Raw genomic sequence first — 25084 nt, 5'->3', positions numbered from 1 at the left:
CTGTGTCCCAGTGTCAGCCCAGAGCTGGCACAACAGGGAGTGAATTCCAGTGTATGAAGAAAGCTGAAAAGGTCCAGCACATTCCTATATACAGGTACCACAGGAGACCAAGGCCTTACACTATACTAACAGACACTCAGTCCTCCAAGACATCGAGAAATAGCAAGATGCTAGACCATAGCTGGGAGCATGGTCTCCTAGTCTGAGAGTGTATGAAAGTACATATGTATCTACTTCAACGAACCCAGGCTATCTTTGGAAAGATACCAAGACAAATGGGCGATTGAGAGACATTCCAGTAAAGTATAGAAGACTATTAAATTTTGTAACTCAGGGAATATTTTGAAGTAGCTTTTAGATGAATTTAAGGTCTACACCTTTAGAGCTAAAGAGTAAACAACAACAAAAACAAAATTCATTACTCTTTTAGAGATGAAGACCTAATCCAACTCAAGCCTTTAAGGAATTATTGTATACAGTTTCCAAGCCTGTAAATTCTCTATAACTTCCTGGAAGGAAGGAAACCCACTTTTCTAGCTTTCAACCCAGGATCTGGGTACACAGAAATCCTTGTTAGTGTACAGAGACACTCATTTCAAAAACTTTCTGTTTCCCCAAGTGGGGTGGATGGTCCCCAACCGCCCTTCCTCAGTTCATCCACCCTCTGCATGTCAGCTGGGAAACCTTGGTTTTCCGACACTTCTTTTCTACATTAGTCCCTGGCACCTTAGTTGTCTCCTGCCCTCCCTTCCAAGACCAGGGCAACAGCGATGCCAAAGAAAGTCCAACATGAACACATCTTGCTGCTTCCAGCAAAGGAGTTAGTTAGAACGAAGTTAGAATTGACAGTGAAAATCAGGTTTATCTGTGTACTCTACAGACTAAGGCCTTCTCATCTCCGATTAGCATAGATAACAGAGTCGTCTGTGTAATGATAAAGAAGCGGCAGATAGTTTCCCATAAATCTCCATGGCTTGTCTCTGGCTTCCCTCGCTTGGATCATAAGAATACATCATCTTCCTAGGCCAGCTGCCATTTTCTTCACTAAGCTGGTCCTTTTCAGCCCTAACCTCTGAGCCCAGGCAGAGCCCATTCCTGGTTCATTTCATGTCTCCGGAGCAAGCTTTCCCTGTTCCAGCTCTCTCTGCAACCGCATGCATTTCACATTTACCTCCACCAAGGGAAATACTGGGAACCTTGGAACACAGCCTACTGCCTAAGTCCAAAAGGCCCCAGAAAAGGTCCTTGGAGAACTTACTTTTCTCCATGATAAAATGAAACAACTTATCATTTGAAATGTATTTTTGTAGACCTCCGAAGTCATCAGAAAGGGAAAGGAAAAAAAAAAGAAAAACCTCTTCATGTTCAGAAGCCATGAACTGCCTAAGTATTTTTCTCTTGCCTTTGACAAAACCCACCTCTTACCTGCAGTGTATGAAATGCTCTATGTCCACAGAAATTGTTTTTAATCATTAAGCTTTATAAAATTATAACGCACTTTACTCTAAAATTAAAGTTCTTCATACAATATGTCTTTTTTTTAACCACAGATGACTTAAAAATTCATGGTAATTAAACTAATACCTAGTTTTGCGGAACTAGTATCAGTAATAAATGATGGTAATATTCATAACAATAAAAAGGAATAAAAGCAGGCATGCAGTCAGCTCTTATGATACACTGAGCTCTCTCCTCTTATCTCTGTCTTGTTTCCTAGCAGCCCTCATAACGTGTTTCATAGTTAAGGGCACTTCTGAGCCACATGGACCCCGTTCTTTGTCTACAAGTTAGTTTTGTTTCCTTTAAAGTTTGGTTGAGACCCTTAGTAATGAAAACATCTTTCCCAACTGAGTGAGACTTTCACTTGGGAAAAGTCTTCAGGCCACACCTACCAGGCTGGGTAGAATAGTGTGATATACAGGGTTAGCATAGAAGATGGCCTTCCAGGCTGGAGAGATGGCTCAGCCAATAAAGGCTAGGCTCACAACCAAAAATATAAGAAAATGGCCTTCCTTGAAATTTTCTATCAGTTAGCATAGTTCTCATGAAGATTGAGCCAGCAAGGTTCCTTAGAAGCTCCTCTGAGGAAAGCTATGGCTTCTCAGACCAAACTGAGGCCATAGTGTTCTTCATGGGGAGAAGCTTCAGCTTCTCTGGAGTCTGGACTGAGACCCTCTCCCTCTTGTCTGCTAAGATCTGGCCTTAGCCCCTCTCTTCTGCTGTGGTCTGGACTCAGGTCCTGAAGGTCCCAAACTATTCACAACTGTTTCTAGAAAGCAGACTACACAGTCGGGGTCGGGGTTGGGGTGGGGGGTTGTTTGGTTTTGTTTGTTTTGTTTTGTTTATATCAGCATTGAGTTGATCTTTTTTAAAAACTGAGAAAATCCTGTGATCATATCCTGTGATTCTCAGTACTTCTGAAGTCATTTAAGGTTTTTTGTTTGCTTGCTTGTTTTAAACTCGAGGAGTGTTTTGTTTTGAAGTTTCTTTAGAGGCAGGTTGTTCTGCATGGTGATATTTTAAAGATTGGAACATTCACTAGGGAAACCTGGGTGCAGAAGTCTCAAAGTGACTACAGAGGGCAGTTAGTCCCAAACCCCTTGCTTAGCATCTATAGAATCAGCCCAGAAGTGAGCCATCCTCTCCCTAGGACCTAAGTGCAAAGCTGGCTCCCAATTTTCCCTGGTTCATCTTCCAGTGAAGCCGCACTAAGGCAACCCTCACAAGCCCAGGCCAAAAAGGAACTAGCAACAGTTTGCAATTCAAATGCCTCTGCTGAATTCTCGGTAAGTATAATTTTGGAGGAAATAAGAAAGCTGATGAGAAGATTCTTTATGGAGACTTCAGAGCATCCAGCGAACGGTCTCTCATCAACATAGGTGACAAAGCAAAGGAAGGTGAGTGGAGCAAGGGATGCAGAAGGAATACGTCGACTTCCGGGTTACTCAAAAAGTCTGCCAGTGCCTGCTGTATCTGCCCCAGCAGTGGCGAGAAAGCTCGGGAGGCAAGAGGATTCCGACTTCATATTTCCAGCCTAACTTCCCTCTCTGAGTTCAGTCTAAAAATGATTACATCACATTGACACTCAGAAAAGCATTATTCACGATAGTCAAAAGGTGGAAACGACCCAGATACCCAATGGATGTGTCAAAGGCGCATGACTTTACCTTGAAAAGTTACCAACTGATACATGCCATAACATGGATGAACCCTGAAAACACGATGCTAAGAGAAACAAGCTCAACACACAAGGGTAAAATATCATGTGAGTCAGTTTACGTGAAGAATCTAGAACAGGAACCTTCCCAGAGACAGAGAGAGAACGGAAGATGTCAGGACTAAGGGGCAGGGGGATATGGGAAAATCATTGTACATATGATGATACATTGTATATATACGAGTTTCTGCTGAGACTTAAACCAGATGGGAAATGAAGATTAGTGATGGTTGTAAGACACTGTAAATATACTTAATACCACTGGGCTACATGCTCAGAAAAGCTTACAGCAGTAGGTTTTATGTTATATACTTGGCACCACAACAGTGTGTCCTGCCATTTCTCAGCTACAGTCCTAAACTTTTATTCTTTTATTACCATATTTCTTCTCAAGACCTGCCTCTAGCCAACAGCATCATGGCTGAGCATGTATGTGCATAAGTGTGCCCTCCCCCAGCCTTGAGCAGGCCTGAAAGACCTTGTTTACCACAACAGACCAAGTGATAGGATCTAGGTGGAGTTACCACCTAGGCTGCAAGGTGCTTAGAAGAACTGCCCCTGGGCTTGCCTTGAGATATCTCCGGCCGTGACCTAGAATGGATTATCACAATCATCTCTGGCTTAAACCAGAAATGTGTTTTGGAGGGGCCTTTCCCTTTAAATTGAGAGTTGAACATTAAAGCCTTGAGCCTTGATCAGAGAACTTTGTCTTGGCTTCATCTCTTCTCGCCCCCCTCTTTCATGCCCAGCCCCCTTTTCAGGTGAACTCAGTTAATCCGTGGCCGCAGGCATTTACATATAAACACAGATGCACTGAATTCCACAAGGGCCACATTGTGTCCTGCAATAATCCTCCACAAATACCTTCACACCTTAAGGCCTCCAGCCTGGTTACTCCAACAAGGAGGCCCAATGTGACCACACTCTGACACAGAGCCTCAGCCCAACCCTTAAGTTCTCACCAAGGGACATTCATTTCCTACACTAGGAAGACCTCAAGAACTTCTCATTTCTCATTGTTACCCAAGGCCACTCCACGACACCCACAACAAAGAGATCAAGTCTATAAGCCAACTGCATGGGACGCTGATAATCAGAGTGTCCCCTATGCAAATGCATTCAATTAGAAGCAAATCTTTGTACCTTTACAGGATAGAGGATATAAGAAGCAAGACCTTAGCGTCTGTGACTTCTGAGAGGAGAGCTTTTCACTCTCCCTTAGAAGAAACCATTGCTCATGCAGCAAAGAGAACCTGAGAACAACAGCGGCCTAACATAGATGGGGTGACAGGAGGATCTGAGTTTTGTGAGCTATGGTCCCAGCCCATCACCCTGGCCTGCCACGTGCCAATCCCGTGCATGCCACCGACTTAAGTCAACTTTAGCATACTGGGTTTTGCACCTTCAAGATGGCAACGAAGCTGGTGGTCTGAGAGCATAGCTCTCTAAGTGGTTCAAGACCTCGAGAGCTTCCTGTGAAGAGAGACGACCACTGGGGATTCCTTTCCATTGCCAACACACTTGGACATTTAGCACAAATAAGCTGCCACTCGTAAGAAGCCCACTTGACACCACTCCCCCGTGCATCCTAAACACACACATCAAGATCACGCTAAGATATTTAGAGGCAAACATCTTTAGAATAATGTTTTTGTTCCCAGAGTACTTAATTAGCAGAAACACAGTGCCAGTGCCGGAGAACAGCCCTTGAGTTAAAATGTAAGCGTTTTAATGTCCACGTTCTTTCCTGAAGCACAAGTGATCACCTTACTGGACGGTCAGGAAATGACGTGGCACTGAAAACCAGCAATCTTAGGCGTCAGTCCGCAAATTCCAACTTTCCAAGCAGGTTTCATCCACCTCCACAGGGCAGGCAACACCCCCTTTCGCCAGTGGACTAGGCTGTAGAGTCGAATGGCTTTTCTCCACTCACCACGGATGAGCAAAGGCTCCTGCAGCCAAGTTAAGTCTGAACTTTTTTGACACCTCCCATCAATTCCTTCCACCCCTTGGTGTCTCCCTCCCACCACCAATTTCCGCCAGTTCTGCATAACAAGACTCCAGACAGTGCATCACAATTCAAATGAATCCATCCTTTAAGCAAACAGTGGCCTCCACGGTGGCTCCATTGGAAGCCAGAGGCCAGAGTGACAAATGGCGGGCTTGCAAACAAGGATCACTGATTTACAACAACCAAAGGTGTATGGTGATGCCGAGGCCTGGTGTTATGGCTTCACTCACATGCCCAGATCTGGGATCATAGTCTGTTCAATGTGTCCTCCTTTCAGGTTATATTTTCATGCTGGGAAGCATAGATTTGGGGTGGGGGGGTGGGGGTTGGAGTGCAGGCTAAAGATCTTCATACATTGATACCCCTAGCCCCGGTCACTGTCTACAGTCTGTGACCGGAAACAAAACGTTACTTGCAGCCCAGGCTGGCCATGTGCAATGGTTCTCAGTGAGAGTGGAGAAGCTGGTGGAATGAGAGACCATGTGGGCTTCATTAAAACTTGTGAATTTACATACAAGGGAGGCTGGAATGTTTGTGAAGGGAGCCCCAGGCCTCACTCTGGGATTTCAAACCACCACTACCATTGGCCCGATGGTGCTCCAAGGAGAATGGCAGAGACCGTCAGGAGGTTTCGATGTGGATTCCAGTGGAGTGCAGTAAACTTCTGCCTTCCACCTCCTCCCCCAGACTGAAAGCCCCCCCCCCAGTTGTATTTATACTTCAAAGGAAGTTAACAGTGAAGCAGTAGTCACCTGGGCGTGCTCAATTTTTGACAAGCCTTAGTCACTCTGTACCCAGCAGAACAATTCACATTATATTCCAAAGCCTGTGAAGACTCTGCCACACAAGCTAACACTAACATGCCAAGAGCTCCACTTACCTTCTTTATTAAGCCTCATAACCTCCCTGCTTTTGCCACCCTCTTTTCCAGCCTCTTCTAAATCTACATCTGCAGATGAAAAAGAAAAGGAAAAAAGAAAATGAGGAAAAAAGGGGGGGATGCCAAAGTCAAGGGGGGAGGGAGAGTGTTTATTGACAAACAGATCGATCTAAATACTGTATCTGAAAATCTTGCAAAATTTGACAATGCAACATTTTCTCCCGAGTCTAGGTTTCCATCTACCTGGCCCAGATAGGTACCCCCCAAAAAAAGAAAAAAAAAAAACTATGCAAGCAGCAACAGAGTCGTCTTTTAAACAGACACCACCGTGGGGCTGCGAAAGCCCACCCCGCGGGCTGCCTGCCCCGGAGAGCCAGGCACAGACAGACAGACAGCCTTGCTGGCAGCCGGGCCTCTCTGTGCTCTGATGGTCTGTGTCTGTGTGTATTTATTTAGAGAGAGAGAGAGAAGCATGGAGGACGCCGGGGGCCACTCTCTCTCACACACACACTTTTTCCCAGTGGCTCTAGGTGAATGGAAAGGTTACAGGATAATAAAAGGAGGAACAGGCGGTGGGGTTCTTACTGTCGGAGCAGTGTAATTTGGCGGCGTCGATCCAGGAGGACCAGGGTTTGCCCAGAAACGCCTCCGGACTGGGCACTTTGCGGTGCAGTGTCGCCATTGCTGTTCCTTCTTGTTGCTTTTTCCCTGTTCCTTCGGCAGCAGCAGCCGAGAGACACGGGATTCGAGAACGCTCCGACGTCATCTTCGGAACGTTCCGACATTGAGTGTTCTGAGAGGGGGAGGAGGGCGGCGGAGGAGGCGGGAGGCGGGGCGCGCTCGGCCCTGCCCGGCCCTGCTGTGCTGCGTGCAGCCGCTGGGGGCGCCAGAGAGGTGCAGAGTGCGCGGGGCCGGGGAGAGCGCGGAGTCCAGCAGGCTGAGAGCCGAGCCAGAGTGAGCCGCGGGTTCAGCGGGGCAGGGCGCGCCAGGATGCTGAGCTCCGCCACCCTGTCCAGCCAGCAACCCCGAGACTGGAGCGACCCAGAAAGAAGCAAAGGCTCTTTCGTCCAGTAGCCGCTGTAGGACCGAAAGTTTTGCTCGCTGCAAGTCCCTTCCTCCCAGAGTCCCAGTCACCCACCGTGCGACGTCCCGGAAGGATCCTGGAGGCTTAGTGGGGAAAAAATCGGCTGTCTTGCACCCCTCCATCCCTATCTCTCAGGGCAGGGCAGGGACTCTAGCGAGTACACCTCCCAGCTACCATCCACTTCACCCTGTCTCCTCTCTCGGTGAGTCTTGGAACCCGGTCGCTTCGCAGATGCCTTCAGGAGTCCGAAGCAAAGGGGAAATGGACATAACCCCGAGAAGCAGGTGAGTGGAGGCGAGGGGAGTGAGTGATCATCCCATCCCGGGCTTCATAGCAGGCAAAGTTCCAAAATCATTTTGGCTCTGGTGTTCTTGAGTCTGTGCGTTGTGTGTCCCAGCTGGTAGAGCCTCCGCAGAGACTTTGCTCGGTGCACACCAGAGACGGAGAGAGCTCAAGGCTCTTGGGTGATGCTAAGCCCCTCCCTCAGACCCAGCACTTCTATGGAGCGTGCAGGTCGGCCAGAGGACTTCGCATCCCCACCCCAACCTGACTGCCAGGAGTGTGGACGCGTGGTGCTTTGAGATGTCTCTTCTGACCCCAGGGGCAGGTAACTGAGACCTTATAACACCTCTGTTTTCTCTTTAAAATTGTTAGCTTACTAGGAATTCCCTAAACCGTAAAGACAACCTTATCCCCGCAATCAGTAACTTTTTCTGTTTGAGAAGCATCCTTCCAGTCTTACCACTGCTGTCCCTGGGAGCTCTTCTGCTCCACACCGCTTGATTCTGAGCTGTATTCTGATGGGGCTGGAACGTCCTGGCACTCAGCACCATGAACCTCAGGATGGGGCAATGAAGGAGCATCTAGAGGCTTGTTTTCAGCTGTGTTGTGTGTGTGAGTGGGCCTGCTTATATCGGACATGGATAATTCTCAGTTTTTGGATGGATTGCTACCTAACTAAGGTGCCAGCGTGTAAGGAATTACTTTACTTTAAATACTTGTCGTTTGGGAAATAGTTCTCAGACCTTGACATCTTAGATGAGAGCCAGGCGCTGTAGCTGACATTACTCCACCAGTGCATCTTTTTAAATAACGTTGTTTCTCATGGACTGGTTGCCCAGGGTCAGGGAGACAAGGGCGATCCATCCTGGTCTTCACAGAGCTGCAGTTGAAGAAGGATCATGCTTAGCGCTTCAGGGAAGCTTTGCACATGCGCAGTGATACCAGTATGAAAATGGTATGGACTTCCATGGCTGGGCCAGTGCCCTGAGAGTGGAAATGAGCTAAGAGCATTCAGAAAATGTGTCACCAAGAAAACAGAACTGCTCTGCATGTTGGAAATCGGGAAGGTTTTATAGTAAGCTGAGGTCTGGTCTTGCCAAGGAAAGGGGACTATGCAGGACCTTGGGTGAACATAAGCATGTGTGGGTACTAGGTGTGGCTTAGCTGTGTAACCTCCTGTGTCCTACTAGGACCATTGTTGGGAGCTAGCTGGAGGCAGCTAGGAGAAACTCAACATGTTCCATTCAAACATGTCCCCAAAATTGCTTAATCGTCTTTAACTTAAATGAATCCATCTATCCCATCTGCCAATCTCGCTAAATTTCCCCGAGCGTCTCAATTTGTGAGGACTTTGCTACATACACCATTGGTTTTCCTAAGATTTCTCAGCACCCAGCAGGCAAGTGTACACCCACCTTGCTGGTTGGACCATGTTGCTTGTTTGTTCCTGCCCCACTGCCTGGCGATGGGTTAGAAACAGGACTAGCATGAAAGACCCTCCTCACCCCCTAGGAACACCAGTTGGAGGAATTTCAGTTCTTTGATAACTGATATCACTAGAACCCAGCTGTGAAGGAGCTGGGCATAATGAACAGACCCCGTTGATAAGGAAAACTGCAGAAAACCAGGACATTTGCATTCTGACAGGGCAGGACAGCCTCCATGGGAATGTGTCATCTGCCTTACAGTGCCCCTGCTCCTGGCAGAGCCAACGGGCTCCAGTCTCTTGGGCTCTTGACCACTGTGATGTGCAGGAGAGTTCTGTACTCCCTGTGGCTCCAACTTGGTGGATCCTCTGTCACTTGCCAGGGCCACACAGGAGCAGTGGTTGCCCTTTCTTACCCCTTAGCTCACTGGGAAGAAATTGAAAATTGATGTACATGGATACATTGAAGCAAAGTCAGCCCTCATTACTTAACGTGGTTGGGGAGGGGGGGTTGAGGGGGTCTGGGCTAGGGCTTGAGATCAGCGGCATCCATTGCAGTGTCTGCCTAGGATGGAGATCCTGAATCCCTACACCTCAGCTTCTTCTGTTGAATGGTCCCCAAAGCTGCTGTTCTCTTGTAGTTAATGTATTAGGGGAAATTCAGGGTGCTGAGCCCCGCAGATAAATAAGGCCTGATGCATAGTGAATGAGCCATAAGACGTATTTGTCATGATTCTTCTATCTATCTATCTCCCGTCTCTCTCTTTTTCCCTCCCGCCCCCCCTCATGGTCGCCCTCTCTTGCTTGTTCTCTCTCTCCCTCCCCCCCCCACCACCACCCCCACTCTCCGGTTGTTGCATTGATTTTGGTTTTGGTTTTGTTTGCTTAATTCTGTTTTGTTTGGTTTTGAAATAGGGTATTACACTACAGCCCAGGATGGCCTCAAACTCACTGTGACCTCCCAGCAATCTTCCCGCCTCGGCCTCCCACACTGGCCGCCTGTTTCTTCAGTCAGGATGCGCGAGATGCTGGGACTAGCAGCTGGCTGTTGGAAAGAGGCCAGCCCTCTGATGTGGTTGCTTCCAGAGGAAACTCTGAAACTTTTGTCCCAGACATTACTGTCTGGCAGCACAGGATAGACCTTCCAGTACAGACTAGTCCCCTCCAGGAGCTCTTCCACTGGTGACAAAGCTGTCTTTGCCTCATGATGACGAGATCTCTTAACAGAGAGTAAAATGGGATCTCTACATATTGCATTTGTCTTCAGATTTCTCCTTTCTTTTCTCTTCCTTTGTTTTTTTTTTTTGTTGTTGTTTTGTTTTTGTTTTTTCGAGACAGGGTTTCTCTGTGTAGCCCTGGCTGTCCTGGAACTCACTCTGTAGACCAGGCTGGCCTCGAACTCAGAGATCCGCCTGCCTCTGCCTCCCAAGTGCTGGGATTAAAGGCGTGCACCACCACCGCCCGGCTGATTTCTTGTTTCTTACAAAAGAATTTATTTAATATTCTGACATTTTTTTTCCTTGCGGTAAGGAAAGGATGGATCACAGAGATTCCCATTACACAGCTCCTTGGGCGTTCTCTCTCCCGTTTACTCTTCTCACTGTGACAAAGCAATTTAAAGGAGGAAGGGTTTTGTGGTGGTTTGAGCTCTTGATACCCAGTGGGTGGAATTCTGTGGGGTGGGTTAGGAGGTGTGGGCTTGTTTGAAGAGGTGTATCACTTTAGGGTGGGGGGCTTTGAGGTTTCAAAAGCCCAGCTGTTCCCAGTTAGCTCTCTCTATCTTGTGGATGTATTTCAAGATGTGAGCTCTCAGCTGTCATTTCAATGTCATGCCTGCTACCGTGTTCCCCACCATGATCAACATGGACTCACCCTCTAAAACTGTGAGCCCCAGGTAAGGTCTTTTATAAGTTGCCTTGGTGTTGGTGTCTTATCTCAGCAATAAAAACATAACTAAGGCGAGTTTACTGTGGCTCACAGTCGAAAGAGGTACTTACTAGACTATCCCCAAACCTGATAGCATTTTTCAAACCATTTTTAATACATTTACTGACATATCTATTATTATAGGTATAAATGATACTGATGTGTATGTTTAAAAGGTGAATTTTGTGGCCTTTTTTCCTGCACATTTTTTTTCCTTTCTGTGTTTCTGTCTGGGGATATGTACACATGCGTGTGTATGAAGGCCAGGGGAGCACTCTACATGCTGTTTCTGAGGAGCTGTCCACCTTGTTTTCTTTTTTATACAGGTGACATTTTTGGTGACATTTGGGGCTCACCAATTGGGTTAGGCTTGCTGGCCAATAAGCCCCAGGGATCTGCTCATCTTCATCATCCTAGTACTGAGATATAACCCAGCTTTATAAAATGATTGTGGAAATCTAACTCAGATCCTCACAAACCTTTACCAACTGACTCATCTCCCCAGGCCTGCTTTTATCATACTTACTGTCACATGGCATTACGTATGAGCTACCCATTCCTTTTAACTGCTGTATACTATTCCATACAATGGTCCAGCGTTCCTTCAGCTTTTGCCAGATTGATAGATATTTTTAGAATTCAGGTTTTATGAAAGACAGGGTGGTCGATGCTGTTATTTTTATATATGCTTTATGGGCACCGGAGGGAGCGTTTCTACCCAGAATTAGAACTGCCAGGTACATGCTTTCCATTTTAATAGCCTTGCCAGATCGTCTTTTAAGCAGCTGACTAGTCCAGACTCCCTGGAGCGTGTAGCCGTACCCGTCTCTTCACACACTTATTAATGCTCAACATTTTCAAAACGCTAGCTCCTGGCAGTACGAGGGGAGCGTGTCTTATTTGCTTGCGTTTCCCTCATTTTGGGTGTCTTCAAGCATTTTTAATGTGCACTTTATTCTCCCTCTTTGAACTGCTGCGTCTGTTGATTTGTTGTTGGCATTTTGAGGCCTTTGTGTTGATTGGAAGGAATGTTCTATGCCTCCCAGACGTACAGCATCCTGCCTGCTTGGAGACTCTGCCACTTCTCCCTGTTAATTGTCTTTTCCAAAGTACTTAGATATCCGGGACTTCTCCTTGGAGCCTTCTGTTTCATGTCTTACTTAAGGAAGCTGCCCTTCCTCATGGCCATGGGTCTTTTCTTACTGTTTCTCTTTATGCTTGGCAGGTTTTTGTTTCACATTTAGATACGGTTCTTTTGATGAAGATATAAGGCAAAAAAAAAAAAAAGTGTATTTCCCTAGGGATCCTTGGGAGGCTGAGGCAGCAGAATTGTGAGTTCCAGGCCAGCCTGGGCTACATAGCAAGATTCTGCCTCGCAAATATAGTGTAAAAGGTTAATGTTTTACCTTCAGCACTACACACTTCAGGGATCCATCACACACTTGCCCAGCATTGTGGAGTCAGAGTTCCCCTCTCTGTCCTGTCTCGAGTGGCCTTTTCCCTGCACTCGGCCACAGTGTTGTCATTACTCCAGCCATACCCACGTCTTGCTTTCATAGCATGTATGCAGGCCCTTCTCTTTATATGACAGTGTAATGTGTGACCTGTGGCAGCATTCACTGTGGAGATAGGCCCTATCAAAGATCTTCCTGGGAAACGTACCCTACCCCCTGCAAATGGGCCCGAAAACCCAGCCCCAGTAGCCACAGCCAACATGAATCTTGTCAAAGATTCTCCCAAAGTGAGTTTTCCAAACTAAGTATCTATGACCTGAGGAGATGTGTTATCTTCTAATGTCCAAAAGGACAGCCCCTAGCTAGCTAGAGGAGTAAGTAGTAAGATAAGGAGGTGGACTTGGACATGCCTATCTGATGCTCATTCCAGAAGAAGAAGCTGGGCCATGGCTAAAAGAGAGAAAGAACTAGGCCTCAGGTGGTGCTGGGTGTTTGGGCTCTAAGAGAGGCTCTAAGAGAGAGGGGAGAGAAGCAGATAGGTCTGTGGCATTCAGCCAACCCTTCAGCAGCCAGAAGAGGGCCTGCTGGAGTGACCTCCAGAAGAGGGCCTGCTGGAGTGACCTCCAGAAGAGGGCCTGTTGGAGTGACCTCCAGATGGTTGTAGACTCACTCATACCCAGTGCCCAGTTAGAAGGCTTTCTGTACTGCGTTTCATTTCCAGATTCAAGCTTTTCATTAAAAAGTCCTTTCCACAACTGTGACTTAGGGCATTAAGTCTCACTTAGATTGATAGTTAGATTGAGTCACTCAGGTTGAGCACTTAGAAGGGCGGGAGCACCTAGCCTTCTCTCACATCAGCCCTGTGCTGAGATGACACCATCACGGGTGAGAAAGGCCTATGCTGAGATGCAGAAGGCAGCTGCTACCCAGCGGCCAGCACCTCCTGACACCTTTTCCTCATGCCTGCTCCACACTCTCTCAAGGAGCAGGCCCTGAGCACAGGCACATGACAGGGAACATGCCTGGAGACTTTGAGACCACGAAGCAGTCAGAGCAGAGGGTCAAGTCCCAGTCTCTATGGGTAGAGCTTGTCTTGCTCATTCCTCATTTGATCCGGGGTCAGACATTTTAATCCTCATGTAGGCATCGGTCTTTCAGCCATGGTCTGTCCAGTTGTCTTCCTTTAGGAAATGCTTGCCACCAGGTCTGGAGACTGTTGGGATAATGTAACAGGTGTGTGTGTGTGTGTGTGTGTGTGTGTGTGTGTGTGTGTGTTGGGGCCCGGGGGAGATTCTCTCCTCATCTATAGAAGCCAATGTAAACTGGATAAACATCTTTCCCTGAGCTCTAGGCAACCTCCATGGGCCACAGTGATGGAGGTGGGTTTGGAGAGCCTGATGTTATCGAGGTGCTAGTGGCAGCCTCCCTTTCTCTTCTTTGCATTTTCAGATACTGAACGTCCAGCCTCAGCAACAGCTTTGCCACCATGAGCTTCTTTGATCACACCCAACCGCTACAACTAGGGAGACCTAAACCTTGCTCACTGACAGCATTTGAAGATCCAAATGCTGCTATAGATTGGAAGGTGCCTGTGGAATGAAAGGGGACATAGCCGTGTAAGGACAACATCTTCTGGTGCCGGGTTACTTGTAGACCATTGCTTTCCTAGTCCAAATGGGGGACGGCTCAGTGCTTAGGCACAGCCCTACAGGCAGCTCTTATCGCCAATTCGTGGATGATGAAATTGAGTGTATCAGGGACGCTCCTTCCCATCATTTTCCCCAATCTCCTAGATATCAAACGCATGGCCAACGCTACTGCAGTGCACTGTGCCTCTTCTCTCTGCTATTCATGTCACAGGCATTGTAGATTTCTCACGACAACCTGCCTGGCAAATGGCTATGAGGTGGCATCAGGAATCTGCAAACTCTCTAAGGCTCACGATGGACTAGAAGGACCAGAGGAGGGACGGCGTCATCGATGACTTTGCATGAGTCACCAGCTCCACTGAGAGTTTTACTGTTTGCTAGATCAGGAGTCACTCTCCCTGTGACCACACAGGGAGAGTGCTCTGTGGAGTACAGAGCAGTCTCCAGGAAAGTGTTTAAGTTGGCTATTTCCCAAGAACTCTCTCATGTTCGGGAGATACAATGCCTTGGGTCATGGAATAATAAGATGGCCTTGGTTCTAATGTTGCTTGACTCACCCTACACTGGACCAGGAGGAGACACTGACATACATCAGCTTAATAAATTTGACAGTGAGGAGGGCCAGCATGTGTGGTTTCAATTACAGATTGACCCAGGATTGATTGAGCTGTCCGCTCTGCTCTGGCAGTGATGGAGCCCCAGGATTGGCTGGATTCTCGTGAGAGGAGGGTATTGGAGCATCAATCACCGGATGGGCTCCATGTCGCTTTGTATCCTGGGAGAATCAAATTATGAGTAAAATACCATTGTGAGGTGGGAACCATACCACCAGGAGGGTGAGCTCAACCTGCCCCAGGGGTCATCCCTTGTACCTGCACAGCTCCATCTACACAAACCCCGACTCCCACTGCTCTGTTTTCACCTTGTTCTCTGTCTTTACTGTGACCCACCTCATGGAATTTTAGGAGAGAAAGACCATAGTGATTGCATCTATTAAGAGGCCTTTATTGACCCTTGTGTGAAATTTCAGCATTTGGGAGACTGAGACAGAAACATCACAAGTTCAAGGCAACCCTGGGCTATGTATCAAGACCTTGTTTTAAACAAAGGAAAAAGAAAAAAAAACATAACAGTACATAATTTTTCCTAAGTAAGTATTCTGGCATTCAGATACTGATCTACTGAAGGAATTGTCTCTTGTAATGTCATGTCATATAACTACCCCAGTTAGATCAGCCTGGGGGATCTCAGGGAATAACAACCTCGTTTTCTAGAACTGGAAAAGCAGACTGGCTCCCCTTGCCTGATACATAGAAGATAAATGATACAGGGCCTGAGTGGGATGGTGGCCACTCTGAGCAGCCAAGGCTTGGGAGAGGAGAAACCTGATCGGAGTAGGACATGCCTCACTGATATAAATAGATGGGGACATGGTGGCCCAGCACTGCAGACGGGGGGCAGGGCGGGGGGGGGGGCAGTGGCTACCTTTATAACCAGGCTGAGACACAGAGACGGTAGTTTCCCATAGTGACAGCCTTCAGTGGACAGCAGGCAAGTCCTGAGGGTGGTCCACATAGGGGTGAGAGAATTCTGTAGGGCCTCAGGGATACAATCACGATGTGAAGTCATGTGACGTGGGTAAAAATACAATGGTTTCAGTTGGTCTGACTTCCAAGGGCTGGAGATGAGGCTGTCCGTTGAGTGCTTCTCCTGCCTGCAGAAGAACATGGGTTGGAATCCCGGCACTGCGTGGACCAGATGTTGTCACGAGAAGGTCAAGGTCATCCTGGGATACATGAGACCCTGTCTCAAAACAAATAGCACTTCTTTCAAGAAAAAAAAAAAATCTTAAAATTAGGGCTGTGCTGATCCAAGGTGAGAAAGATGAGTTTTTCAAGGCTCCATAACAGTTACAACCACATTATAGAGACACAGAAGCTTCTCATCTTGGTAGACCCAACCCAAGCTCCAGCGCTGGGCATTCCTAGACAGAGAGAAGGGAACAGTCACTCAGATTAGGCAATAGGTGTCTCAGATACCAGAGGCTCAAGCTGTTCAAACCATGAGCAAAAATTAGCTTCTCCTTACACACCCCAAAGTATTCTAGGTTAGAGGGTAAATTATCAGCCAACCCCAGTTCTGAGTGATGTCCTTCAACTGTTGTCTTTATTCTGTGGTTTGTTACTGGCTAAAAATGGATGTTCTGGCTAAAGAATATTTGCAGGAATCCCGCAGCACCTGTTTGAAGTGGTCGGATTTTCCCTCTTGCATAGAGAACAACTGTTACCAAAAAAAAAAAAAAAAAGTCATAGGAAGAAAAGGCCTAAATGAGAACTATCATCTGCCTAAAATAAATGTTAGAATTTTGATATGTTGGTAATCTGTTGCTATCCACACAATCTGCCATCTACTCGTCAATTGTGTTTATAGGCATTGAGATCCCCGTTCTACAAACCAAGACTCTTAACTTATTGGGCAATTCATAGCTATGTATATGAACATGAATGTAAGCATACTATATAATTGTATATGCTTATATCTATATACCATCATAGTTAATATAGTGTGGTGCTTTGAATATGCTTGGCCCATGGGAAGTGACACTATTAGGAGGTGTGGCCTTGTTGGAGGAGGTGTGACCTTCTGTGTCACTGTGGGGGTGGGCTTTGAGACTCTATGCTCAGGCTCTGCCCAACATAGAAAAGAATCTCTTCCTAGACCATGTCTGCCTACATACTGTCCTGCTTACTGCCATGATGATAATGGACTAAACTTCTGTAACTGTAAGCCAGCCCCAATGAAATGTTTTCTTTTATATGAGTTATATTGGTCATGGTGTTTCTTCTCCACCACAAAACCCTAAGACATATTGGCCAATATAATCACTTTTTAGACAGTCACAGCGAGCCCAGCATTCAAGTGAATGCTATAGCGTCCAACTATAACATCTTTAATCCCCAATTATGAGCATTTAGGTTTGAATTTTAAAATGTGTTACTACAGATTAAGGCTACTGATTAAGACTGTCTCAAAAAGAAAATAGATAAATTGAATAATCAGGAATAGAAATATTAAAATAGAGTAGCTACACATTTTTTTTTTCTTTTCAAGACAGGGTTTCTCTGTGTAGCCCTGGCTATCCTGGAACTTGCTCTGTAGACCAGGCTGGCCTTGAACTCACAGATGTCCTCTTGCCTCTGCCTCCCAAGTGCTGTGTTTAAAGGTGCCCTGGTTGTTTTTAAAGAGTCTTTTCTGTAAAAGAAATTACCAAATCAAGGGAATATGCATTTAAAATTTTAAAGTTGCTAAATTTTGCTGAAGTGTGTCAGAATTCTCATTTCCCCATGATCTAGGCTGTATCAACCTTTCTTTTCTCTTTCATTTTGTTGTTGTTGTTTTGTTTGTTTGTTGTAGTGCTGGAGATTGAACCAAGGGGCCCCACACTTTCCAGGCAAATGCTCTACCACCAAGCTACAACTCCAGCTCTTTCTGCATTTTTACAGGGTCTCACTGAGTTGCCCAGGATTACCTTGCACTTGGGAGGTCCAAGAAGGACTTAAAACTATAATTCTCCTGCCTTAGCCTTTCCAAGGGCTGGGATTACAGGTACGCACCACTAAATCTGGGGGTGGGGGTGAGATCAAGACAGAGCTTCTCTGTGCAGTCCTGGCTGTCCTCAAACTCAGAGTTGTACCTGCCTCTGCCTCCAAAGTGCTGGGATTAAAAGCATGCGCCACCACCACCACCTTGCCCACTTATATGCTTTTTTAAAAGGCCACATTTTTAACAAAAGTAAGCTGTGGAATTGTCAGAGTCTTGCCTGATACATTCAAACACCGGAGCTCCATTTTCAAATGTCACAGCCTGGGCTCATGGCTGGATGAGGCTTAGCTTTTGTTCCTATTTCTGTAGGTCAGTAAATCTCTCTGAAGGCATTTAGACACTTTGCAAGCACACAGAGAAGTCACATTGTATACATTCTTTCCCTCCACTGAAAAGCTGTGTCCTTCCATTAGGGAGGCCTAGCAAGGAAGCTGGAAAGGGACTCGCTTGTGTAGGTTTTCTACAGAATGAATCATGTTGTCCCTTTGATGAGCTTCATAGAGGCTGTTATGTACTCTCAAAACAAAATCCCCACCAGCAATCACACATGTCCCAAATAGCCTCAGCTTACTGTAGCTCCACAGTCTAGTGGCATGGCTTCTCTGGGTTCATATGGCACAGCAGAGGAGGATAGGTGGCCCAGATGCATGCCCAGTTCCACCTAAGACTAGTAAGAGCCAGACTTGCTCTAGACTCTGGGGTAAGCCATATATGGGCCTCTAAGATCCTGTCTTTGCTCTCAGAGTTAGACATGGTTGTCTTGCTTGCTCTTTGGACCTCCCTGGCTGCACTAGGCACAAGGAGAGAGGAGAATCCTCCCCCACCTACAAATCCCTGACAGCATCCCGCTCTATCAGCCCCTTGTTCCTACACGGGGAGGGAGAGGAGGCCTCAGCTACCAAGCAGAGCAGGTGTGAAACCCAGGCCATTCAGATCTGGGCAGAGTGCTCCCAGGTTAAGGGGCAAAGACTCCAGGCCCGGGGTTCCCTACTGACCTCCTGAGACTAAGACCAGGGACCAAGATGTGGCTGGGTGAGAGATTATGGGGGCAAGGAAGAAGGTTAAGACTCACCTTTTTTTTTTCCCAAGCAGGGAGAAACTGTAACAACTGTGGAACTGTGGAGACAGTCAGGGCTGAAGGACTTCCTGTGCTCCGAGCCAATCTCCTGAATGGTACCTTTGAGAGAAACAGGCTAATGTCAGTCTCTCCACCCACCCCACCCACCCACGCCCTCATCCCACCTTGTCTTCCTATTTGGAGTCATGGAAGAAGAGAGAGCCACCAGGCTGCAGCCCAGCCTGCTCTGACTCTCAGACAGTAAGAGCGGACTGACTGCATGCTCTGCAGCAGGGGGATGGCCCTGCAAGCTGACCCTGGGAGGTGCCCAGCAGCATGTGGAGTGGCAGCCTCTAATGAGGAGCTTCCTGTGGTTTCTGAGGAGGGAAAGAATGGGAAGCCACTTACATGGAGGAAACTGGAGCCCTGACGTTTTTTTCCTCTTTGAGGTTGGAGCTGAGAGGGAAGGCAGAAGCAGCACCTGCTATGCACACACAGTCACAAAAGCATTCGCTGAGTTCTTTAAGGCTGACCCTGCCAGAGGGGCAATCAGAAGTTCAAAATACATGTCTCTATCCTGCAAAGGGATTTCCAGAGCTGCTAGACATCTCTGGAGGCCTGAAGACATCAGATGTAATCCATTACCCCTATGAATGCTGAATGTTGTATTGTACAACAAAGTCTTTGCAAAGATGATCAGCTGAGGTTCCCCTGGGTCGGCTCCTCAGACATGAAATGTTATCCTGTGTACCCAATTGAAGAGAAAGGCTGAGGGGGATTTTTTAATGGCACACGGGCACAGCAAGGTTATGTAAGAATGGTGTACAAGAAGACTTAAAGTCGCTTGTGATGGGAGGCAGCCACAAGTACAGAAGCACTGGCTGTCAGCAGAAGCTGCAGAGGCAAGGACCAGGTTCTGTATACAAACTGTATTGGGCATGCGGCCTTGGTTTTAGCCTAGTTAAAAACAAAGTGTTGAACTTGTGGCTTCCCAGAAATGTTAGAGAATAAGTCTATGTTGCTTTATGCCTACAGATCCATGGTAATTTGTTACAGTGGCCCCAGGGCTATCCTTGCAGATGAAGTAGAAGCCTGGGTCTAAAGACACTTTGGGTGAGTAGAGTCACATTCATTCCCTTGGGAATATATATTGAGTGACCATGATGATCCAGACACAGGAGCTGTGAACAAGGAAGGTGGCATCCCTGATCACACTGGGATGGAAGTGGGGAACAGGTAATCCATAGACAGTGTCTTAGTCACTGTTCTATTCCTGTGAAGAGACACCATGACGGAGGAAACTCTTAGAACGGAAAGCATTTAATTAAGGGCTTGCTTACAGTTTCAGAGGTTTAGTCCATTGTCTTCATGACGGGGAGCGTGGTGGCATGCACGACACTGGAGCAGTAGCTAAAGCTACATCCTGATTCACAGGCTAAGGGAGGAAAGAGGAGGGAGGGAGAGAGGGAAGGGGGGGGGACGACACATGTGGCCATTGTTATATACAGCATTACTTTCAAGAGAATGTTGCAGGCTGAGGTGGAGTCGAGGAGAGAATGGACTAGGAAAGAGATGGCCCTTCAGATGGACCATCCTGAGACTGAAACCCTAAATATCAAGACAGCCTTGCCAACTGGAGAAAGCTTTCTTAGAGGAAGGAGCTGTCAGTGCAAAGGTGTGGTAGAGTAAATGAGCCAGAACACACGAGGAAGGGTGGAGAGCCTATGTCAGGGGAGGCTGCTTCTGGCTGTCTGTCCTGCCTTGGAGCTAATCTAGAAGTAAGCATGGAAGACTCTTGATCAAGTATGTTCGAAGAGGCTTTTTTTTTTTTTTTTTTATTAAGTTACAGTCATGGTTTGGGCTTTAAACTCTTCTGGCAACTTTGAACAAAACTCATGGTTGAGATTGAACAGGGACAAGACTGTCTTCCTAAGTCAGCAAAGGAACTCACATTGAGTGTGTTGTTTGTGCAAAGCCCCCAGAGCTTGACATCAGCAGAAAGTGTGACATGACAAAGCTGCCAGCAAAGGTGACATGCACCTGCAATGCTTTCGAGAACAGGGCACACACCTCAAGGGGGATGGCCGGTGTGCTGCTTCCAGAGCTGTGACTGGGTAGCACAGTTTATGGGGTCATAGGAACAGATAGTTTATTCACTTATTCATTCAATTAATAAATGTTTAATGAGCACCTATCAAGTTCCCAACACCAACTAGACTTTGAGAAAATAACAGTGACTAGGCCGTAGACACTGATGACTTCACAGAACTTACTGGAGAGGGACACAGCATGTTTGCTGTGTAATTATTATTTTCCATTATCATTAAAGTTTTTAAGAGTGTTAAATTATCGTTAGTAATAAAACAGAAAAAAAAGTAATTATAGAAATATATAGTAGCTGGGTGGTGGGTGGTTCACACCTTTAATCCTAGCATTCGGGGAGCAAAGGCTGGACAATCTCTGGCCAACCTGGTTTATTGAGCGAGTTCTAGGATAGCCAGAGCTACAGGGAGAAACCCTGTCTCAAAAAAACAAAAACAAACAAACAAAATCATAGTCTTCTGAATTTACTTTTTAGCTTAGTGCATCCTGAGTACCCTCCTTTCAGAAACACTCGTTTCTTATGAAAGGCTGAGTACTAGTCTGCACTGTGACTGCAGCACAGTGTAACGAACTCTGGTCTTCTCAGTAGAGCTTGTCTGTTCTGTAAATAACATGCAAAGAAAATTACCCTGCGTGTCTTTATGTTGCCTGTGGGTGCATTTTTAAAGGGCAAACGCATAGAAGTGAAATGTGAGACAAAAGGGGCTGAGTAATTTAATCGAGCCATCGCTGAGGTAAGCGCACGTGTCCTCCACCCTCAGCAACACGGGTGCCATTGGTGGACACCCTGTCCGCTGGGAACGACAGCTGCTTGTTTAAGTGAACCATTTTAACCTCTAATTCAGCCGATGTTAAGCAGCCTCCTGGGAACTAGTCCAAGGCTTCATAAAGTGTGTGCTGTGACCCCATATGGTGTCATGAGGCGAAATCTGAAGGTCTCAAAGGCTTTGGCCATCTTAAAAGGTCACTGAATGTACAACAACTAAAACATAATTCTTTTTTTTTTCTTTTTGGTTTTTTCAAGACAGGGTTTCTCTGTGTAGCCCTGGCTGTCCTGGAACTCACTCTGTAGACCAGGCTGGCCTCGAACTCAGAGATCCGCCTGCCTCTGCCTCCCAAATGCTGGGATTAAAGGCGTGCGCCACCACCACCTGGCTAAAACATAATTCTAAAGCTACACAACACAGTGCTCCTGGCAGTGCCCACGGGTGCCGCATCACAAGCCCTTACGCAGCCTTCGGTCTGAACACCGTGACCGTACTTTGCATCATGTGTGATGTCACGCAATGTTGATGCTTCCTGCCGGGAAAGGCTCGGCTCAGATTTGAGGTACGACTGCTATAAATTAGCATGCTCTACTGTACATGCAATGTTTTCTGCTCTTGTAGACACGTCAGGGTTGAGCTGTGGCAAACAGAGTATTTTCTTACCATCCTTCCTCAGCTCATGGGTATGAAGTTAGCGTATCTTTGACGGTTTTGTGTTAGAAAGTTTGACTTTAAGAATTCTTTGAGTTTTGTTGAAATCATTCAGTGGTTTATGGTGTGGAATTAGGACAGAATCTCTATTAATTCTGAAGTGGCCCCAGTCGTACTCCCAACATTTTGTACTATGCATTTGTGAGACGGAGCATTCTCAGTATTGACAGTTATAAAATCAAAATATTGACCAACTCTGGAAGACACTGGAGATGCTGGAGAACCTACAATATCAGATATTCAGCCAAAATTTATTTCAGTTATATAAGCAAGGATGGTGTCGAATTAATATGCAAATTTGCTTTCATCATTAATAAACAGTAAAAATTATACGTACACCATAGAATTGCTTTAAAATAAATTTCTTTATGATTTATTATACATAAATGTTTCATATTTACACAGATTTTATAGGCCTATATACTCTGAGTTGTACACAAATTTCCTGGGTAAACAATGTAGAAACTTGAAAAACCTTGGCTCTAATTGAAGCTAGAACAGAAGAGCTCTGGTGAGGGCCAGGGCCTCCCAGGCAATGCAGACAGCGTGTGCAAAGGCCCTGTGGGAAAGACAGCCCACGCTGCTGCAGGACAGAGCAGAGAGCAAGACAGGAATGAGAGTGAGGAGGACTGCACACACCCCCAGCACCTTTGGAGTTTTATTCCTAAGAAAGGGAGAAGATAGTGAAGGTTATATGCAATCTGACCTAGCAGGCTGTCCTTTCTCACAAACCTTCTTGGGGCCAGGAAGAGGGGAAGGTGGATTCAGAATCAGCTCAGACAGTGAACTCAGAGGATCTAGGAGAGAAATGGGGATAGCTGGACCAGAGTGAGGCCTGTCATGGCGTGTGGGCTTGGCAGGAAGTGAGGGGATGGCAGAAAATGGGGAGAGAGGAGCTGTCACCCGGACAAAAGGAGAGGTCAGAGAACTTGGGGAGCCTCTGGACAAAGGCAGGCCTCTGGGAGGGGACCTGCTTTGAGATCAGCACTAAGCCCTTCTGCTTACAGCCCCATCCAAAGGGCTCTGGCCAAGGAACAGCCACCCCTGCTGCAGCTGCTCACACAGAACAGCGCCTGAGCCTTGTGCTATGTGTGACCTGGAAGCCTGCTTGTGGAAGGGACAGGGCCTCACAGAACTTCTTTGTGGCGTTGGAAGGGGAGCTCTAAAAGGTGACATTTGGAACTGGGAAGATCATAGGCTGTTGCTTCAGTGGGAAGCATGAAATGAAGTTAAGAAAAAGCCAAAGATTCAGGAAGAAGAAGAGGAAGAGAGAGGTTCCCTAGGGTGCTCTTGTTGGGCTGCAGCCTGGGTGCACTGTAAGGGCAGGCCTGAGTGTAGCAGAGTAGGAAGTACAGAGTGCAACAGCCAGCAAAAGAGGCAAAAAAAAAGAGATGAATGCATGAAATATAACTCATTAATATTAATAACATAATAATATCTTGGTCAATAACATATTAATAACAAGTGTTTTAAAAATTAGTTTAATCACTGTTGAAGCTATAGCTAGGGCCCATGTTCATCAAGTTTGTAAAATCTCATGATCTCAACTGGAAGGTGGGTAACGGGGAACTCAGTGCTGCTGACGGGCAGAGATCTGTGAGACCACTGGGCAAAGCCTCTGGGCATCATCTAGTAACGCTGACAAATGTACATTCCATGTTGTTAGGACTGGATGTCTATGAGGAACTGCTCACACATGACAGAATAAACAGACAGTCTACCCCTTTAATGCTGTTGGTAGCCTCAAGTTGGAACAAGGCAAACATCCACTAACGATAGAATGAATAAATAGGCACTGATATAGTATACACTCTGAACTATGAGAAGGAAACTATGTAGCTTGCCTGGAATGTTCTAAGGCTCTGGGTTCAATCTCCAGCAACCCCCAAGAAGACATAGCATCTGAAAACAAAAACTAACCTACAAACGCCGTAGCTTGCATTTTCTACCACATGTTAAGAAAAGTCCAAAGGCAAGAAGGGATTGCCATGAAATCACAGGGGCCTCTCAGAGGGGGAGAGGCTGGGAGCCCACAGGACCCTCCCCCAGCAGGTCATTCTCCGGTGCTAGGGACGTTCTTCTGTCTTGACCCTTGAGGTAATTACACAAGTTTGCCCTGGGATTGTTCCTTATACCCTGCATTTGTTTTGAACACTTTAATCCAGGAGTATTTTATTCCACAATTTAAGCAGGTTTAAAAAGGAGATAGCTAACACTTGTAAAAATGCTTGGCACCGTGCCTGGCCCATATTAAGAACTCAACAGATGGCAATTTTATTTACTGTTCTAACTCGGTTGTTAGAGCCGCCTTGTCTCCTAAGCAACCTTCCAGCATCTCCTGGGTGAGTGTTGTCTCCATGAAGCCTGGCTTGGAGGCTTAGAATCCGGGACTCTTGTTTCCCAGGGCGACCCCCCCTGTGAGACCTGCTACTGAAGACAGGGCTTTCCCAGTGGAAGGTGTGGCATATTTAACTGCCTCACACACTCCTCACGTGTGCTGCCAGGGTTTGGCAATGTGCAAAAGTAAAATAAAAAAAAAATAAGTAAATAAAAGCTTTTCGGTTGTTATGCAATTCCCAAAAACTAGACTGCTAAAAAGAACACTGTGCATTCTGGGGAGTGAGCCAGAGTCTTGCCTGCTGGAGTTCGGAGGTCAGGATTGAACTCAGTAACAAGCTAAATGGCACGCGCTAAAGGAAAGGGAGCGCCAAGCTGGCTGGACAGGGTGGCACACACTTGTAACCCCAGCACTCTGGAAGTGGAGACAGGAGGATCAGAACTTTAAGGGGATCCTCAGCCCCACTCACTTGATAGCTAGCTTGGGCTTCATGAGACCCTGCCTCAGACAAAACAGAACAAAACACAACAAACAGAAAAGAAGAAAGAATGAGGGGTGGGGAGGGAGGGAGGGAGG

The 25084-nt window shown here is 46.7% G+C and overlaps 1 protein-coding gene and 1 long non-coding RNA gene across 6 annotated transcripts in view; one reads left to right on the top strand and one right to left on the bottom strand.

Moving 5' to 3' along the window:
* Positions 1-6917, bottom strand: part of Atxn7l1 (ataxin 7 like 1) — a 217565-nt gene extending 210648 nt beyond the window's left edge. For 3 of the 5 annotated variants that reach the window (XR_003711584.1, XM_028768794.1, XM_028768793.1), the window contains exons 1-2: positions 6694-6891; positions 6109-6177 (exon numbers count right to left, since the gene is read on the bottom strand). Coding sequence is in view for 4 of the 5 variants with exons in the window: in XM_028768794.1 (XP_028624627.1) it covers positions 6109-6177; positions 6694-6874 (250 nt within the window). In the remaining variant the exon portion in view is untranslated. Of the gene's footprint in view, positions 1-6108; positions 6178-6693 lie in introns of all 5 variants that reach the window. The other 2 variants (XM_028768802.1, XM_028768795.1) reach the window with 2 other exon arrangements.
* Positions 6918-7062: 145 nt separating this feature from the next.
* LOC114622402 lies at positions 7063-14626 on the top strand. Its single transcript, XR_003711588.1, has 3 exons — positions 7063-7476; positions 7680-7799; positions 13730-14626. It is a non-coding gene; the product is annotated as an uncharacterized LOC114622402 (long non-coding RNA).
* The last annotated feature ends 10458 nt before the right edge of the window (positions 14627-25084 follow it).

The sequence above is a fragment of the Grammomys surdaster genome, unplaced genomic scaffold, assembly GCF_004785775.1.
Source record: "Grammomys surdaster isolate TR1022 unplaced genomic scaffold, NIH_TR_1.0 188, whole genome shotgun sequence".
Taxonomy (NCBI): Eukaryota; Metazoa; Chordata; class Mammalia; order Rodentia; family Muridae; genus Grammomys; species Grammomys surdaster.
Note: the sequence above shows the minus strand (reverse complement) of the source record. Positions and strands in the feature narration are given on the sequence as shown.